Source organism: Alligator mississippiensis, chromosome 4 (genome assembly GCF_030867095.1).
Source record: "Alligator mississippiensis isolate rAllMis1 chromosome 4, rAllMis1, whole genome shotgun sequence".
In the NCBI taxonomy this organism is placed as follows: Eukaryota; Metazoa; Chordata; order Crocodylia; family Alligatoridae; genus Alligator; species Alligator mississippiensis.
Genome location: NC_081827.1, coordinates 171,661,958 through 171,681,914, shown reverse-complemented (window position 1 = coordinate 171,681,914; position 19,957 = coordinate 171,661,958). Strand labels below are relative to the sequence as shown.

The 19,957-nt window shown below is 46.0% G+C and overlaps 1 protein-coding gene across 1 annotated transcript in view; it reads right to left on the bottom strand.

Annotated features, from left to right (window-relative positions):
• FAM117B (family with sequence similarity 117 member B) overlaps window positions 1-19,957 on the bottom strand; it is a 79,350-nt gene that overhangs the window by 33,361 nt on the left and 26,032 nt on the right. The window contains exons 2-3 of the mRNA XM_059727080.1: window positions 13,429-13,580; window positions 13-105 (exon numbers count right to left, since the gene is read on the bottom strand). Of these exons, the coding sequence (XP_059583063.1) occupies window positions 13-105; window positions 13,429-13,580 (245 nt within the window). The remainder of the gene's footprint in view (window positions 1-12; window positions 106-13,428; window positions 13,581-19,957) is intronic.

Sequence of the window (19,957 nt, the reverse complement as noted above, 5' to 3'; positions counted from 1 at the left end):
AGCTTTCCTGACCTCCTTGAGTTGGTCTGTGCTGCCCCATGACGCTGAACGCTTGTGAGAACCTCTCTTCTTTTCTAAATATTCTTCAGCCCAGGCACTCTCTGTCTGCAGAGAGATTACAAAACTGATTAAAGAGGGTCTTGCTTATTCTTCCTAGAGAGTCACAGACAAATTACAGGACTGAAATAAATTATGATCTTCCAGATTCAAAACACTCCTAGAAAACATAAATAACTGAATAAAAACCTTACATACCAGCTCTGATATTCCAACAAGAATGATGATATAGGTCTGAACAAATTAATACAGATTTTGAAACTTTTAGTCTACATAGCAGACCTCCCTCCCATTTCATATGTAGGAAAATCTTATCACCTTAAATATTACTCTAACATACATATAATTTTTTAATTCAAAATGAGAAAATAATTTGATTTATTATGTTCATATGGTATAGTGTACATTCAGTTTAGTGATTAACACACCAGGTATTAATTTGAACCTGTGCTGGTGGACACAGAATTTCAGTACTGCTGAGCTAAGTGAATAAACAAATAGTCTTGTCTATAGGCAACAATACACATATAATGGGACAGTATTAAACAGCTATCATGGAGCTTTCAAAAGTTAGGAAATTCTGAAATTAATTCTAATTAAAGATGTCTGTACAAAATTCATTCAGGATGCTTGCAGGGCATTACATTATTCATTACATTATGATACAGTAATATAGTATCATAATACTGTTACACCAAATCCCTTATTCCTTTAGAAGACAGAACAGTAATTACTTACTGAAGAAGCTGTTAGTCAATGCCTTGTTTTATCCTCATTGTTCTGTACACAGCCCGTAGTATTTTGCTGCACACTATTCAACACGTATTCTGAATATAGAGGTTATTTACCAATAATTATTCTTAAATAGGTAACTGTGCATAATTGTTTAATACAGTATGTTTGGTGTCAGGTTGCAGAATACCGTTGAAAAGCTGCATCTCCTGGGAGGGTGAGAATTCCTGCATCAAGGCATTATCAACTAATATACCCTGTATCAGTGTGCAAACTAACCCCTTTATTGCCTCAGTTCCTTTTCAGACTGAGGGCTAAGGATACAGAACAGAATTCTGAAGCAAAGAGGAAGGTGGTCTAGTAGTAACATGCACAAAGACAAATCACAGAATAATGATTACTAGCAATTAATCTGTCATTTTTGAGGGACTCTGTACATTCCCAATTGTGAGAGGTAAGCAAACAGCAAGTAAGGTAGGCAAGTTAAACAGAGATGTGTAACATCATTTGCTGCTTCCCAATAGTATTAACCATTCTTTGCTGTCTCAAGCTCTCTCAGTGAGCTGTATCCACTATGGGGATCAGTGGCTCCCATGTGTCCATCTAATATAAAGACAACGGTTTCTACAGTTGCCCTTTCTGTGCTGAGTGATGGTTGCACGCTGACATAACATAGCTACTAATCACCTGGAAAAATCCCTTCCCCAACACTATGAAAGGGGGCAAATGTACATACATACTAAGGGACTTTCCCCCTTGCTTTCCCATAGTCCTTTCACCCCAGACTGCAGATTCCAAAGTCTAAACCTGTGATCAAGGATGTAAGGAGAGGAAATGGAGCGTCTTCAATATGGTTCTGCCAAGCCCACACAACAGTTTGGGATGCTTCATTTACTTCCCCTGCGGCCATGTAATGAGCAGCATGAACTGCTCGGGGGGAAAGAGACGAAAGAGCAGTAGGCTCCCAGTTCATGTGGACCAGGTGCCCTTCTGTGTACAAACTTTGCTGCTGTTGCAACACTGAATTCTTGCATAATTGCATGTTTCAGGTGCATTTCTGGGTGCATTCATCATATTGCCTTTATGAACTGGCCTGCACTGTCTTCTTTTTTTCCAGAATGCTACAGTGTCAGAAAGATTTTGTGGCAAAGAAAATGTACAGGAGAAGTTTTCTATCTTTGCATGTGGGTGTTCAGTTTCTTTGCGTTTTGTACCAGGAATCTAGCCCTAGCCAGCCAACAGGCCAAGTTGTTTTGTTTTGTTCTGCAGTGTGACAAAAAAACCCCAAAAACCGGTTTAGTTGTAGCATCCCTCTTCTCACAAACAAGGTTTGCTAAGAGGAAAGAGTATGAAGTATCCTAAGTGAAATGTTTTTGCCTGATTGTTGTTCTCCACTCCTCCCCTTCCACTGGCCTTTCAGAGCTTTGGAGAGAACAGACCAGGAGCAGGCAAAGTCTGGCCCATGGGCTGGATCTGGCCAGCAGCGACTCCATTTCCCAGCAGCCCCTGCCTGCGTGGCTCGGGCGAGTTTCCGTGGAGACCCCAGCAGAAGCTCCGCTGTGACAGGGGGGCTGGGGTCTCTCTGGAGACTGGCCCCAGCAGTGCTGGCAGGGTGCACAGCAGGGTGAGGAGCTGCTCCAAGGCTGGACTGGAACTTGCAGCAGTGACAGTGTGGCCTGAAGCCGGGGCAGAGACATGATTTGCAGCCTGCATGTTGCAGGTGGGAGCATGCAGGCAGTGGGTCATGGCTCTGCCCTGGCTCCTTGCAGCAATGACAGTATGGTCTGGAGCCAGGACAGAGCCACGATCTACAACCTACATGTTCCAACTAAACTCCTGACCTGCTAAACTTACTAAACTTACTGTTAGCTTAGACTAACCTCCAAAGACTGAACTGATTCAGTCCTGCACAAAGCAGGACCAGCCCCAACTATATCATCCCAGCCAAGACTTTATCTACCCGGGTCTTAAAAACCCCCAAGGATGGAGATTCTACAACCTCTCTGGATAACCTGTTCCAATGTTTTACTACCTTCCTAGTGAGAAAGGTTTTACTAATATCCAACCTAAATTTCTGAACTCCATCATCTCAGGGTCGCTGCTGCCCAAGTTGCCATCCACTACTACATTCCCCAACAATTCTTCCCTATTTGTGAGCAGCAGGTCAAAAGCACTGTCCCCAGGATAGTGGAGAGGAAGATCCAGGTAGTTAACCAAAGACTGTGGCGCTGGTGTCATCGGGAAGGCTTTGGCTTCCATGACCACAGTTCGCTCTTTGATGAGAGAGACAGCGAGCTGCTGGGAAGGGATGGCCTCCACCTCTCTCCGCTGGGGAGGAGGCTCTTCTCAGCCAGACTGGCTGACCTGCTCCACCAGACTTTAAACTAAGCCCGCCGGGGGATGAGGGACTACTGCCACTGCTGGCCTGCTAAGCAACCCTTCCAAAGCTAGCAGGCCTAGGCACTTAAGGGAGCCCAACCCTGCCCCAGCCCTAGATCAATCTGTGGGCAAGGCAAGGGCCCCCAAGGGGACACTTGCCTGCCAGTACACAAATGCCAGGAGCTTGGCGAATAACCAGGAGGAACTTGTCCTCCTGCTAAACACAAATAATTACGACGTCATAGGGATAACGGAGACCTGGTGGGACTCTACCCATGACTGGGCCATGGGTATAGATGGCTATACCCTGTACAGGAGAGATCGAGTAGACAAAAGGGGTAGAGGTGTAGCTCTCTATGTCAAGGAGAGCTACATGTCCCTGAAAACCGATATTGGCAATCAGGGTGGACAACTGGAGACCCTCTGGGTTAAAATCTGAGGGGAACACGGCACAGGGGACACAATGGTGGGAGTCTACTACAGACCTCCCACCCGAAGTCAAGAGCTTGACCAGGGTTCACCAGGGAACTGGCTGAGGCCGCATGCTCCCGGTCCATGGTTGTCATGGGAGACTTCAACTACCCATTTTGTGGGAAGAGTGCTCGGCTAAATCCGAGCAGTCGCAAAGCTTCCTCTCGTGCGTGGATGACCTCTATCTTACTCAAGAGGTCTACGGACCAACGAGAGGTAAAGCGCTGCTCGACCTGGTACTGGCAACCAGGGACAACCTAATCAGCGGCCTAACGATCAAAGGGAAGGTGGGCAACAGCGACTATGAGCGGATCACCTTCACCATCTGCCGTAAAGCTGGCAAGTCAGTCAGCAATACAGAAGTTCTTGACTTTAGGTAAGCTGACTTTGACAAGTTCAGGAGGCTTGTCAGTGAGGCCCTAAGGGACCACGACCCAAAGGGGAGGGAAGTTTAGGAAGAGTGGTTGCTCCTTGAGGGAGCAATCCTCGATGCACAAGCTCAGGCTATTCCGTCTTCGAGCAAAGGCAGCAAAAGGGCACAACAGCCCCCTTGGCTCTCCAGGGAACTAGCGGACCTCCTGCAGCTAAAAGGAAAGGCCTACGAAGGATGGAGGATGGGATCCACCTCCAAGGAGGAATATTCCACACTGGTCCGGTCCTGCAGGGAGCAAACCAGGGAAGCCAAGGCTGCGACTGAACTCCAACTAGCTACAAGTATCAAGAACAATAAAAAGTCCTTTTTCAGATATGTGGGGAGCCGGAGGAAAAGCAAGGGCAACATTGGACCCCTGCTAAACCAGATGGGACAACTGACAACCAACATCCAGGAAAAAGCCAACCTATTAAGTGGGTACTTTGCGTCGGTCTTTCATCAGTCCCACAAGACACCCATGCCCATTACGGGACAGGAAGGCCTGGGTGAGGGAGATTCCTTGCCCTCCATCAATGCTGACCTCGTGAAGGATCACCTTGAGAGGCTGGACACCTTCAAGTCAGCCGGCCCTGACAATCTACACCCCAGGGTACTCAAAGAGCTGACTAGCATCACAGCCCAGCCCCTGGCACAGATCTTCGAGAACTCCTGGTGCTCTGGTGAAGTGCCCAAGGATTGGAAGAAGGCCAATGTGGTGCCTATCTTCAAGAAAGGGAGGAAACTGGATCTGGCAAACTACAGACCCATCAGCCTGACCTCTATCCTGGGGAAGGTCTTGGAAAAGATTATCAAAGAGGCTATCCTTAACAGACTACTTGACAGCAATATCTTGAGGGATACCCAGCACGGGTTTGTTGTGCATAGGTCTTGCTTGACCAATCTCATTTCCTTTTATGACCAGGTGATCTATCACCTGGACGAGGGAGAGGAGATTGATGTCATATATCTTGACTTCAAAAAAGCCTTCGATGTGGTATCCCACGATCACCTTTTGGCAAAACTGGCCAACTGCAGCCTCGGGCCCACCATGATCCACTGGCTGGGGAATTGGCTTCGAGGTCAGACCCACAGGGTGGCGATTGATGGAAGTCAATCATCATGGTGCCCTGTGACCAGTGGGGTCCCCCAAGGCTCTGTCCTTGGACCTATATTGTTCAACATCTTCATTAACAATGTGGACATTGAAGTCGGAAGTGGACTGGCCAACGCCGATGATACCAAACTCTGGGGTAAAGCATCCACGCGACAGGAGGGCGATCCAGGCTGACCTTGACAGGCTCAGGAAATGGGCAGATGAGAACCTGATGGCGTTTAACGCCAAAAAATGCAAGGTTCTCCACCATGGGAAGAAAAACCTGCAGCATCCTTATAGGTTCGGCAGTGCTATGCTGGCTAGCACTACGGATGAAAGGGACTTGGGGATCATGACTGACCACAAGATGGACATGAGCCTTCAATGTGATGCTGCAGCTAGTAAAGCGAGCAAAACACTGGCTTGCATCCATAGATGCTTCTCAAGTAAATCCCAGGACATCATTCTCCTATCGTACTCGGCCTTGGTGAGGCCGCAGCTGGAGTACTGCATCCAGTTCTGGGCTCCGCAATTCAAAAAGGATGTGGAGAAGCTTGAGAGAGTCCAGGGAGGAGCCACGTGCATGATCAGAGGTCAGGAAAACAGACCTTATGACGACAGGCTGAGAGCTATGGGGCTCTTTAGCCTGGAAAAGCGCAGGCTCGGGGGCGATCTGATGGCCACCTGTAAGTTCATCAGGGGTGTTCACCAGCATCTGGGGGAATGATTGTTCACCACAATGCCCCAAGGGATGACAAGGTCAAACGGTTATAAATTCCTGCATGACCATTTCAGGCTGGACATAAGGAAGAATTTCTTTACTATCCGATCCCCCAAGGTCTGGAATAGCCTGCCATTGGAGGTGGTTCAAGCACCCACATTGAACACCTTCAAGAGAAATTTGGATGCTTATCTTGCTGGGATCCTATGACCCCAGCTGACTTCCTGCCCCTCAGGAAGGGGGCTGGACTCGATGATCTTCCGAGGTCCCTTCCAGCCTTAATGTCTATGAAATCTATTTGGCCGCTCCAGCACTTCCATCCAAAGTGATCCCCAACAACTCTCCAAAAACTTCCTGGATTTTTTACATAGATGCTTCTCAAGTAAATCAAGTCTCAAGTAAATCCAATCTTCGTTCTTTGTATTGCTCTCCATGAGAACCCAGGGTCTGTGATTGGGTAATTTGTGCTAGCCATTTGAAGAAAGCCTCATCCACAACATCCTCCTGGTCTGGTGGTCTATAGCAAACACCCACCACATCACCCTTGTTGCTCTCTCCTCTGACACTAACCCAGAGACTGTCCACAGCCTATCTCTAGTTTCATCCAGGAGCTCTGAGCAATCATGGAGCTCTTTTGCATGAAGTGCAACTTCTCTTCATCCCTGCCCATCGTTCCTGAACAGTTTATACTCATCCATGACAGTCCTCCAATCATGTCAGCTATCCCATGTCTGTTATTCCAATCATGTCATGGTTCCATGAATGTGCAAGGAATTCCAGTTCTTCCTGCTAGTTTCCCAGGCTCTGTGCATTTGTGTACAACCACCCAAGGTAACCAACTAAATGCCCTACTTTAAGGAAAAATGAGAATGCCTCCCCTGGTGCCCTCTTCCTGCTTGTGCTTCTTCCAGGTCACCCCCTTACCTCAGGGACTTCTGCCCTAACATCTCCAACCTGTTCTATGCCTATTCCTTTCCTTTCTCTCATCTCAGTCCCTGGATCCTTGTTCCAGTCTCCATTCTTCAGGATTCTCATGCCAGCCCCAGTTTTCTTGTCCAATCTGTTCTTTTCTTTCCTTCCAAACTCCCTCCTTGAGGCTCCTCTTCTTGACACTAAATAAAAGGCCACACTCCATCACATTTCCAAAGCAGAGAGATTTGGTTATTTGTCTTTCTGAGATAAGCAGAATGTGCACCAGAGTCACCAGCTTGTTTACACAGTTGGGAGGCTGGTCAGGATGCAGTTGGAGTACTGTGCCCAGTTCTGGGTGCCGCACTTCAGGAGGGATGTGGACAGCATCAAGATGGTCCAGAGGAGGGCCACTCGCATGATCAGGGGGCAGCAAGGCAGGCCCTACAAGCAGAGGCTACGGCACCTGAACCTGTTCAGCCTCCACAAGAGAAGGCTGAGAGGGGATCTGGTGGCCATCTACAAACTGGCCAAGGGGGACCAGCAAGCTATAGGAGAGTCCCTGTTCCCCTGAGCACTACCGGGAGTAATGAGGAATAATGGCCGTAAGTCAACTGAGAGTAGATTCAGTCTACTCTCAGTCGATTCAGACTAGATATCAGGAGGCACTACTTCACAGTCAGGGCGGCTAGGAGCTGGTACCAACTTCCAAGGGAAGTGGTGCTCGCTCCTACACTGGGGGTCTTCAAAAGCAGACTAGATAATCACCTAGCTGGGGTCATTTGACCCCAGCATTTTTTCCTGCCCACAGCAGGGTGTCAGACTTTATGATCTGCTCAAGTCCCTTCCGACCTACCTACTACGAAACTATGGCCATCTATAAGTTTATTAGAGGTGTTCACCAGAGTGCCCCAAGAGATGACAAGATCAAATGGTCACAAACTCCTCTGCAACCGTTTCAGGCTGGACATAAGGAAGAATTTCTTTACTGTCTGAGCCCCCAAGGTTTGGAATAGACTGCCGCCAGAGGTGGTTCAAGCACCCACTTTGAACGCCTTCAAGAGACATTTAGATATTTATCTTGCTGGGATCCTATGATCCCTGCTAACTTCCTGCCCCTGGGCAGGGGGCTGGACTCGATGATCCTCCGGGGTCGTTTCCAGCCTGAATGTCTATGAAATCTATGAAATACTGGGCCCAGGGAAAAAAAATAGATGATAATGAATGAACAATGATGGTACACGAATCCTGTTGCAACATGGAATGCTGCTATATAAAAAGGAGAGAAGCAAGGAAACTAAATCTGTCAATGCTTTATTTCTGATTCCTGACAAATTGCTAAACTTGTTGTTTATATCTACTTACCTGATTTCTAGATAGGAAACTTCTGGGGCATAAGCCACCTTTTCTATGCCTCTAAAATGCTTTGCATAAAAAGGTTTCATCTTGGCTAGAGCTTGTAGAATGTTATTGTTAATAATATCCTCTATCTAGCTTCCCCCTATGATATCCAGTATATACATTTGTATTAATACTGTCGTTCATTGTATAATAGACATCATTTACATAAATGTAAATATTTTATCTGAGCAATCAATTATTCACTGACATCTCCCTCTAGTGTAATAAACAACATTAGATATGTTGTATCAATTTAAAAACTAGATCGTATACTGATGACCAGCTATAATTGTTGCTCATCTTTTATTGTTCTCATATGTATGCACTTGCAAATTTACTGTTATTCCTTTGTTGCTGTGCAACAGAAAAGAACACTCAATAGCAGGCTTTTGATAGGCTGCCCTAAAGTCTACTATACAAGATTAATTTCATTTGCATACTCCAATCCTCTCCTCCGGCTTTTTTTTAATCTCTTGCTGCTGCCTTACAACACCTCTTTGTTGGAATGCAAAACTGTGACATCATGGGCAGTCTCTCCAGTCATCCAGCACAGCTGGCTTTTATATCTGCATACTGAAATTTTATTGGCTGAAGTGTCTTAATCTTTTCATTTAACTTAAACCCAATCTTTGTTCTTAAACCATGTCTAATTTATTTTAACTGGATTAAAACTTGTTTTGATGCTCACATTTAAATGCTGAAAATGTATATAAGTTAGCCAAAATCAGTTTCTTGCCATGAGCAAGAGAGGAAAAAAAAAGCAAATCTACAAACCTTTTAGTATTCTGAACCTGAAATGTACCAAGTCTCCAACTGCAAGCCTATGTGTGTACATTTTTAACTACCTCAATAAAACCACTAATACACAGAAATAAAAATGCATAAACCAAAATCCTTCATTTAAATGTCATTCCTGTATTTATAAAAAGCAATTTACACTACAATACTTTGAGCAAAAAACTGAGATGCAAGAACAGATTAAAAAAAGAGTATTTTGACCCTCACACCCTCCCAATACTTGCACTATTTTTAAGGAACTGCTACTATTAGCTTTTTACTTTTTTCAGTACACAGCATCATCCTGCCTCCATCAGCTAGAATTTAAAATAAAATAAGAGCATGGGTTCTTTTATTATGACTGTCTATCACAGATGTTTTCTACAGAATGAGAATAGGAAAGAAAATTATTATTCTGGAAGAACTCTGAAAGCACCCAAAACAATTACCTCATTTTAACTCTTACTATATAATGAGCCGGGCTTCTAAATAAATCCTACAGGCAGCACTGGGGAGCCCCAGCTTGGGAACCTGCAGAGCTCCCTCAACATAATCAGATTTCCTTCCTTGCCTTGCAACCTACATGTGAGCTACAGGGCAAGGCAGTTTGAAGCCATTTACGCAGCTGCAGAATGAGGAGCACCTTCCGTGGGCACTTTTCCAGACATCTGAGCATTTAGCTGGGGTCATAGGTGCACGCCTGCTTTTTAAAGAACCAGGGATCTTGGGAGCTCTCCCTGATGCGGGGCTCACAGCACCCTGCATGTTTAAAAAGCTGGTGTTCAGCTAGGACCTGGTCCCAATGGAAGTGGCAGCTGGGGAGTGAGCAGTTCCCTGCTTCCCAGCTGCTGCTTCCACTGGTGGGGAGGCGAGGGGGAAGGAGGAGGAGGAAGATGGGGGGCTTTAACATGGGGCAGGGTTACTATTTATGGTATGATTTATGGTCTTGATTCCATTGCTATTTAGTGAAGAAAATCACACACAGGAACGGACTGTGCTTTTTCTGTTATTTGTTCACCAATCTATTTCTGGGAAGTTAGTATTCCTTAATCCCAGAACTCTTCACTCTCTCTCTTGTCTTGTACGTACTTTGCCCATATCAAAATCTGATCTGAAGCCTCTATAGCAGATCCTGAACACTGGCAACCTCTAACCATCCTTCCCCAGAAAAAAAAAAAAAAATCAGACCATCACATGGTAACATTCCATCTATTGTTTTACTGCTCAGAACCAATTCTATTATGAGCATACAAAGCTCACCAGCTTTCCCTTTTGCTTCTTTAGAAAAATACAAAAAAGGCAAGGCATATACCCTTCAATATCAATATCCACTATGCTATTCTACCATGTTTCTGTTACTCTATACTATTCAGTTTCATTATGTGGAGCAGCAATTCTAGCTCATCCATTGTACTGTTGCACAGGATCCTTGCATTAACATACCAACTTCTCAGCTGTTTCTCTGTCCTCATCAAAATTCCTAGGCAGATTAGGTTTAGACGTCTCTGTACCTGTATCACCTGACTTAACTTCTCATTAAGATTAGTACTTTGTCCTTGTAGTTCATTTAACTTTTACTTCAGCCCTGTTCACCCTGTTTTCCTTCACCTGTGTATCAAAAAAACAGATGTTGACAGTATGTGGTTCTCCTCCAACCTCCTTTTAAAAAAAGTTTAAAGTTCTTAACTGTGTCAGCCTTAGCTAAGAAAATTAGGAAGTCCAGAACTCAGGTCAATTTCCTTTATCAAGAATGCTTCCCAGGTGGCAAACATTCTAAAATCTTCCTCAGACCACCAGTCTTTAAGCTATCTATTCATTTTCATCTTCATGTCTTGCCTTTATCCTCTCTCTCTAGGGACTGGAAGTCTTCTACCAGAGAAAAGTCACCAGTTTCCACATCTAGTATCTTTGCAGCCTGGGTCAGTTTTCCTTGATCTGTTTCATATGAAACAGTGCCATTTCTCTTGACATACACAGTGGATTTTTCCATGCTTCTATGATAAATCTTATTCAGCCTCATGTATACATCCCACACCCCTGCTCTTGGCAAATGACTAAGGGTCTACTGAACTCGAGGAAGCTACTGGCTGATTTTGCAAGCAGACCATGGGGCTGGTAGCCATTTTTGTGGGCAAAGCATGGCAGGCCCTGCCCCTCACCACTGACTAGCTTGCAAGGGCTGCCTATATTACAAAGTTCTGCCCATCACTGCTGACTGTCCATATGACAGACATCCCTTGCAGCCAATCATAGGCGAGGAGTGGCAGCCATCTTGCCATGCCAGCAGTTCCCCTCCACCAGCAGGCTGTGCAGCTGGACCACAATGACCACAAGGAGCCCATACTTTTTCACAGAACCTGCCCAAAATCATGGTTTCCATGCAAATTGTGAAATCGCAATTTCAGTAGGTCCCTACAAATGACAAAACTTCTCTAAATCAACTCTGGTGACTGACCTGTTGATTCTTCTTGCTAAGAAGCCCCAGTTACAATCCTTCTTTTGGGAACTGGTGTGAACCTTAGGTTCTTCCCCATCTCTTCTTTTGTTTGCAGGTTGTACTGTTCTTTTGCAAACCCCAATGCACACCTGAGAAATTAGTCTTTTATAATTACACACTTTCTGCTACATCTTACTAACAAGAGACAAATTCTATCCATAGTCAAATCTGGGTGCACTGAACCCAGTGCTGCCACACCTTCACCTACATTGTTAATTGAGCTGGACAGATTAACTCGGTTATGCCTACACATGCTACAATCACTTCTTGATTACCTACACATACCCTTGGAATGGCGAGGGGGCTTGCTTCTGGTATCGTATTTCAGGGCAGAGATTTAAAGTGGAGTCTTGCTTGCCTCTCCTTCATCCTAGGAGCTCAAAGGCATTGCATGGAGCTCAAGCCCAAGTTTGGCTCTCAGAAAAGAGGATGAGACACTAGCATCAGAGTGCTGATTTTATAGGAAGAGTCAACCTTGGCTCTTTTAGAAAGTTTACTGTTTTTGGGAAGTTGATAAACTTGACTGAGTAAGAGAAATACAGGAGCAATTTGCGTGATCAACAATTCAGTTAAAATCAGAACATGAATTTCTAGGATAACTAAAACTTACTTCTATAGCCTAAGAGTTTGCTTAACTAAATGTCAAAGAACTGTTGCCAAAACAAACAAACAAACAAAAACAAAAAGACTCAGTAGAGGGAGCAATGCTTCTCAAAATAAAGGTTGCAAGAATTAGAGGTGCACCAATATCAGTTCGTATTGTATCAGCACCAATAAAAGTAAAATTGACATTATCAGCAATTAGCTTTTCTTGGCCAATGTGGCTGATAATGTCACCGATGAATGCTATCTGCATGCACGCAGAGGCAACATCCATGCAACCAGGAATGCAGCCCAGCAGCTTGGAGAGCAATGTCTGGCCGGTAAGTCCGTGGAAGGGAAGGGGTGCGGGGTGCAGACTGAGGCTCCCATGGTGAGAGAGGGAGGGAATAGGGCAGGGGCTGGGTGCAAGATGGAGCCACTGGCAGCTCATTCAGGGGTGCAGGGAGTATGGGGACTAGTCCCTGCTGCCGCACACACCCCCAGGGGAGACATGGGGGGGTGCCTGCCCCCCGGATTTGCATGTGGGGTGAGGGTGCCTGCTGCGGGCTCAGGGCCAGGGGCTGCACCAGCTTCTTCCCGGAAGTGGGGCCGGGCAGCTACAGTGAATTTTGGGGGGCTGTAGCCTACCCCACAGCCTCCCCTCCCAGTGCTGCCATCCCCCTCCCCTGCCCTCACCCTGCGCAAAAATCTGGGGGGCACATTTCCCCCATGCCTCCCCCTGGGGATGTGTGCAGCGGTGGTGGTTCCTGTCAGATGAGCTGCCTGCAGCCCTGTCTCATGCCGTGTCCTGACTGGGCAATGCCTGCCTCTGCCCCACTCCCTCCCTCACCATGAGGGCCTTGACCTGTACCCCTCCTGCCCCGCCCCCCCCCCCCCCACACACACACACTCCTTCCCTCTGCACTTACTGGCTGGATGCTGCTCTCCAAGATGCCAGGCTGCATACCAGCTATCAGATCAGTACCAGCCAATATGGCTGATTAATAATTCACCATCAGTATTGGCCAAAAATATTTTTATCAGTGCACCCCTAGTAAGAGTCCTTCATAACAGAAAGTTTTGTGGTAACCTAAGTATAGGTGTCAGTAACAACTCCTGCTATAAATTCAGAAGTTACACAATAAAATGCCATGCAATATTTATGTGAGCCTCAGAACCTTGTCCATGATACCCAAGGCATAAAAAAAACTGGTACAAAATATAATCAATATTTATCTGCTGAAAGAAAGAGAAAAATAGAGGATATCCTCCTGCCCCTTTCCCCAAGAAAGGAAGGGTGAAAATAGAACCAGGGGATGGGGGAGGGCTTAGCAAATAAAGAGAAATTATGATTGAGCAAGTTTGGAAAATAAGTGCAATATTTAAAAAGCTCTTACCTGTGTGGCTTTGTCCCTCATACATGGAGCAGTTTGTCCATGATTATCACGAGGCCATTGCCCAGCTAGGTAGGGTGCTGCAAGCGTATCCAGTGATGACGTACGACGAATGATACTAGAAGGGCTTGATGAGGGTGGTCGTGATTTGTCAACTATATTTTAAAAAAAGATAGAAAGAAAACCTGAATATCAGGGACAAATGAAATATATTTGTTATCTTCAGTACACTATTAAGAAACTAAAAATGTTTTGTACTGGTTGCACAATACAAGATATTTGTTAACACAGGGATTTGAGGTTTCACTTGTAGCCATTTCAGATTTTAGCTTTTTTTTCCTTAAGAGCATAAATTGCTACTAATTAAGTTTTCATGGTTCTCCAAAAAGGCTGAGAAACAACTATAACATTAGATAAATACTGCATTTGAAAAGATGCAATAGGCATTTCCTAGAATAGCATATAGTTATACTATGCTTAAATTATCCAAGTGTCATTTTTGATTGGAGTAGTGATACAAACCTTTGCTCACATTTTTCAACTTAATATGGGATATATTAACATACATGCTTTTAATCCATGTGCCAGATATTACATCATTTGGTTCCATAAATACTCAAACTGATGTTCCAACACTTCTAAGCAGAAACCTACCATTCTGATGGACAACTACAACTGAGTTTGATATACATATATAAAAACCTACCAAAAACACACATGAAACATTATATCAGAGTGCAGAATAAAGTATTTCAAAGATATAAAAGACAAAATGTCAGCTACTATATGATATTATTATTTCAATGCATACAATATTTAGATTGTTCTACTATCAAAAAAGGTAAATTAGGCTCAAAACATAACCCGCTTAAACATGGTTCTAAAATTAGGGAATACCCTCCCACATAGAGTCAGGGTGGTTTTTGAAAAAAAAAAGTTGCTATATTCTGTGCATTCACAGTTGCTGGATTTGGCATCAAACTGAGTAGCAGCGTTGAAAAAAACAGTATCCATTAAGCAAGAACAATGAGTGTTTTGATGCACAGGTTAGGTCAGCACTCTGCCTTTTGTAAGGGGACATACGCCCAAATATTTCTGTTCCTTCTAATCAAGACACTTCTCAACCAGGTTGCCACAAGACCCCCTCACGGGTATCACAGTGGCCAGGTCAAAGTGCCCCATGCGCCTGGTACACAGCCTGCCTTACTAGGGTTCTTTCCCCTACCACATTCCTCCTGGAAAGAGGCACATGGGGAAATTCCACCTATCCTACATGCCTCCTTTTCTGAGAGACTGTGCAAGGTCAGACCAGGAAGGAGCACAAGGTGGCTCTCCTGCCTGCTTTTGGCTCATCAGAAAACCCTAATAAAGCCAGGATAATGCAAGTGTGCTGCAGTTCTTCCAAGTCTGGCTGTACATGAGGCACATGGAGCTGTCTTACCTTGCACCATCAGTGGCTGAGGACCACTGAAGTAAAATGAGGCAGCACAAGAGTGGTTCTCAATTAGGGATGCTGTCAAATTTGAAGAAGTTGGGAAGGGGTGCCCCAGCACTAAAAAGTTTGAATATCATCCCTCCAAACACAGAGCTGTGAGGTTATAAAGACCTGGGAAGTTCAGAGGAAGGTGGATGAAGAGCGTAAATAGAGAGACAATTGTCAAACAACAGTTAGAGATAAAAAAATTATTTTCTCCTAGGGCCTCTATACCTTTCCCTTTACAGGAAATTAATAAGCAGTCAGTGCTTCAGCAAAGGACCAGTGGGAAGGGAATTCTTAACTAAAACAACACTAAATCCAAAGAGCAGCATTAGATGAAAATGTGCAGCAGATTTAAAGTGTTGCTCTGTATATCTCTACAAGGGCACAGAATATCACTGATGCTGAAGTAAGCTGCATGGGTTTTTAAACTATACGGCACTGATTTCTTAGCTAGGATGTAACAATGATCCATTTTCTTTTCTGATAGAGTCTGGATTTGCTGACAACACTCCCCATATAATTGGGGTTTTCTAGAAGACCTCTTCACATAAAAGAGGAGTCCCCTTTACATGTATAGAAAAGATTTCTGTTGTGGAAGGATGGAGCCTGAAGAACACTAGGATGAAAATACACTGAGGCAAGTAGGAATCTGAAACCACTTACATGAGCTGAGTAGGGCCTCAGATTTTATCTTTGTGGCCCACACTAAAATAAAATAGCTAAAGCATTATGCTCAGTCACCCTCCTAATAGATTGGATTATCATTGGTAAGGCTATTTTTAACAAATACAGACACAGTACACTTACTCAAGAAGTGCACAAACAACAAATTATTGCTCTCTACTGATAATTCCAATGACTAAAAGAGCCTGTATATCAGGGGTGTCCAACCTTTTTGAATGTGGGGCTGGATCACGAACTTTTTATCACCCAGTGGGCCGGCGAGCCACATTCAAAGACCTCACAGGAAGTGACATCACATCAGGAAGTGATGTCATGTGACCTTCGACACCAATGAAGTTGCAGGAAGTGACAATGAAATGGGTCTAAATAACCAGTTCAAAACTCGCCCTCTATAGCATCCACCTCTGCCACTGTTCGGGAAGGATACTGAGATAGATGGACCATGGGGCTGACCAAACATGGCACTTTTTATGCTCTTATGTTCAGAAGCTCTTATGTTCTTTGGCTGAGCTTCCAAGCTATGGCTGAGATTTGCAAAAAGGGGTAGATAGGCATGTTACAAAGTTGTCATAAAAGATTTGGAGCCCTCTAAATCCCATTCATTTTAATGGAAGTTGGCCTTTTGACTCAGCTTTGAAAATCTCAGCCCAAGGTGCCAACCAAATAAGTCAAAATATATTTTGCATTTCTATGCAGTGCATCTATGTGGGGCTCTAAAAGTATTTTACAAACCTGAAATGAACCTCAGGATGAGCCCAGCCAGAGGAGCAGGGGCTCAGCTGCACTTTCCCCCTACCTGCACTGGTCAGTCCCGAGCAGCACACAGCTCCACTGCCGCCTCCGCTGGCTGGTGCTGACCCAGGCGCGTCTGTCCCATCCGGAGCAGCATGCAGCTGAAGCTGGCTTCTGACGTGCTACTGGGGATGGGAGGAGCCCGGCCGGGTTAACACCAGGCAGCAGACGCGGCAGCAGAGCCACGTGCCGCTCGGGACTGATGGGCACAGGCAGGGGGAAAATGCAGCTGAGACCCTGCTGCTCTGGCTGGGCTCATCCCGCCCCGAGCGGCATATGGCTCCACCACTGCTTCTGCTGGCCGGTGCCAACCCAGCCGGGCTCCTCCCGTTCCCAGTAGCATGTGGGAAGCCAGCTTCAGCCGTGCCGCTTTTCCTGGCTGGTGCTGACCCGGCTGGGTCCATCCCATCAGCAGCATGCGGCTGAAGCCAGCTTCCCAAGAGCTGCTGGGGACGGGAGGAGCCCGGCCGGATCTGCACCAGCCAGCAGAAGTGGCAGCGGAGCCGTGTGTCGCTCAGGACGGGACGAGCCCAACCGGAGCAGCAGGGGCTCAGCTGCATTTTCCCCCTGCCTGCACCGTTCCGTCCCAAGCGGCACACGGCTCCGCCGCCGCTTCTGCTGGCCAGTGCCGACCCGGCCAGGCTCCTCCCGTCCCCAGCAGCACATGGGAATCTGGCTTCAGCTGCGTGCTGCTCCAGATGGGACAGACCTGCCCAGGTCAGCACCAGCCAGCAGAGGCAGAGCTATGTGCCGCTGGCGACTGACCAGCACAGGCAGGGGGAAAGTGCAGTTGAGCCCCTGCTGCTCCAGCCGGGCTCATCCTGTCCCGAGCAGCACACGGCTACTCCTCTTCCCACACGCACCGCATCGGCAATGTCAAGCTGACGCAGTGCATGTGGGAACCTTGTCCCTTCCCCAGCCCTTCAGCAGCCATTAGGAAGCTGCTGAGGGGCCGGGGGAGGGACAAGGGGTGGGAACGAAAGTAAACAGTGTTTACCTTCATTACTCATCGCAGCACCGTGGGCCACAGAAAACGGCTTGGCGGGCCACATGGCAGCCCATGAACCATATGTTGGACAAGTCTGCTGTATATGCATTGATCAGCAAGAACAGATCCCACTGAGTTAGCTTAAGAACCCTAGAATCAAAGAGAGTGAAAATACACTACCTTGGGGTCATGAGGAACTCAACCACTTGTAGGCCTGTGGACAAGCCGAAAAAGAGATAATATCTTGACACCCCACAAACAACCTCAGATGCTTGAGGAGAGTGTCTACCAAAGGAAGAAGTATCATTTAAGTAAAAAACCCCACTAATTTTCCCAGAGTAGAAGAGGAATGCTGTCCCCTGGAGTGGGAATTCTGAATTTAAATATCCTCATTAATCCATTGAGGTCTGTGGTCCAGGATAGGTCTTGAACTATTCCTTTTGTTGGAAGTTAAGAAATAAACAATGATTTTTTTTTTGTTTTTTATGCCTGCAGAACATCTTCTCTGGGTCCTTTCCTAAGGAAGTAATTTACTTCCTTAAAATCCACACTCATGAGACAGGCTCCTTAAAAAAAGAGGAAGAAAGAGGATGTGAATGAAGTGGTCTAATACAGACCTGGATGGAATATCTAATATGGATGGTATCCAGCAATCAGAAGTACTCAAGCACTAGATGCAAAAGGAGAGATCAGCTCTAAAGAGGAGAGAAGCTGACAGATGTTTTAGTGCTATAAATCAGAGGTTCCCAACCCCCAGGCCACAGTCTGGTACCAGGCCACAAAGGGTTGGCTGCTGGACCAGAAGTCCAGAAGTGACCAGCATACTGCAGACAGGCAGCCAACCTTTTTTATTCAGTATAAAAAAGGGTTGGCTGCCAGTCCTCAGTCTAAAAAGGTTGGGAAACACTGCTATAAACAAGCTAAACAGGACATTGCTCTAAAGCACTGAAGGCAAATCAACCTAAATTATCAAGCATCTCTCCCACTTCTAGCGTAATAAGTAAAAATACCACTCTGCACTGGATTACCAAGTGGGTTTCATGTAGATATACATATATAGATGGCACTAGCCATGAGTGATATAACCAGTATGATAGCTGGGCCTTTACAGAGTTCAGGGCTTAATACTATGACAACACAGCAAAGTTTATCCCCCTCAGCCTGCTGCACCAGGGTCAGGCTTGTCCTGCCCAACCCCTTCCACAATATGCCATTGATAGTAAGTCAGTCAGTGGTGAAGCAGTTCCTTCCTTTCATCCAAATGCCCTGGGTAAGACTTTATGAGCCAAAGGAAAAGCGAGTATGTCGGGTCCCCAAGCATCAGGGATAGAACAGTTACTCCTTCTATCTTGATGCTGCTAGCTGTCCAGGCAAAATCTCCCACATCATCAAGATCCCAGACTAGAGTTCCTGAATGCCCTGGTGTTACTACTGACCTTGCCCAACCACCCAATAGTCATACAAACAATCCATCTCTCTACTGCTTCAAAATGCCCTGCAGCACAATGGAGAAGCAGCCTTTGCAGCTTGCATGCTCTGAGCTGTGCTTCTGCTTTCATCTAATGTGAGTTTCTATTGAGCTGTGGTGGCAGGGCATAGGATGACGGTGTGGGTGCCATCAATAACCTAGATACAGTTCAGCTACACTGGAAAATCTGGCTATGGCCTCCTGAAAGTTGGCAAGATGGAGAAAGCATGGTGCCAGCACTCTCTGGATGGCATGGCACACTTCCCATACGACTGGTACTACAGTGGACTACACATGCTAAAGTGGATGACCGTGGACTAGCAGCTGCTAGGACCACTAGCTTGCAGACAGCAATGGCCATATGCTTCTCCACAGTGAGGACTGTCTCATGTGGAGAGCTTGCTGCTTGAGTGACAGGGACAGCTTGATGCAGACCTTCATGAAGCTGACATGTCATCCTAAAGTTCGCTATAACTCTTCATCATCTCATGTCCCCAGGATTATGAACTCCCATTAGTTGCTGCTCATCTCCCTCGCCCAGAAGCACAGGTACACAGTTTATAGTTGGTCCCAGAGAACGACATTCCTAGTGTGTTATATGGCACCATCCTCCAGCATGCTGATTTGAGCCATGCAATGCCAGAAGAACATCTTGAGGAAGCACCTTTCCAGGGCATTTTTCATGGTGCCATGTGTTGCCATGGTCTTGTTTGCCAACTAGTAGATGAGCTAGAAGAGGATGCAAAGCACACCCAGGTAGGCCATGACTCTCTGCCTCCAGCAGAAACACCTTCCAGTGCTGCTCAGACAAGAAAGGAACACAGGGAGAGGAGACATTAGGTCAGGGGCGGGCAATTATTCTGGACAGAGGGCCGCTTACTGAATTTTGGCAAGCATGTGAGGGCTGCGTGACAGGTAGCCCAGGACAGATAAATATTAATTTTCTAAATTTTTTAGGGGCCCCACGGGCTAGATAGAATGGCTTGGCAGGCCACATTTTGCCCACCCCTGCACGAGGTGTTCATTCCCAGCTTCCAGGGGTAATACTGCTATACCTGCAATTGATAAACTATGCCAGGCTGAAAATAACGAGGCCAGCAGTGGTACCAAGCACACAACA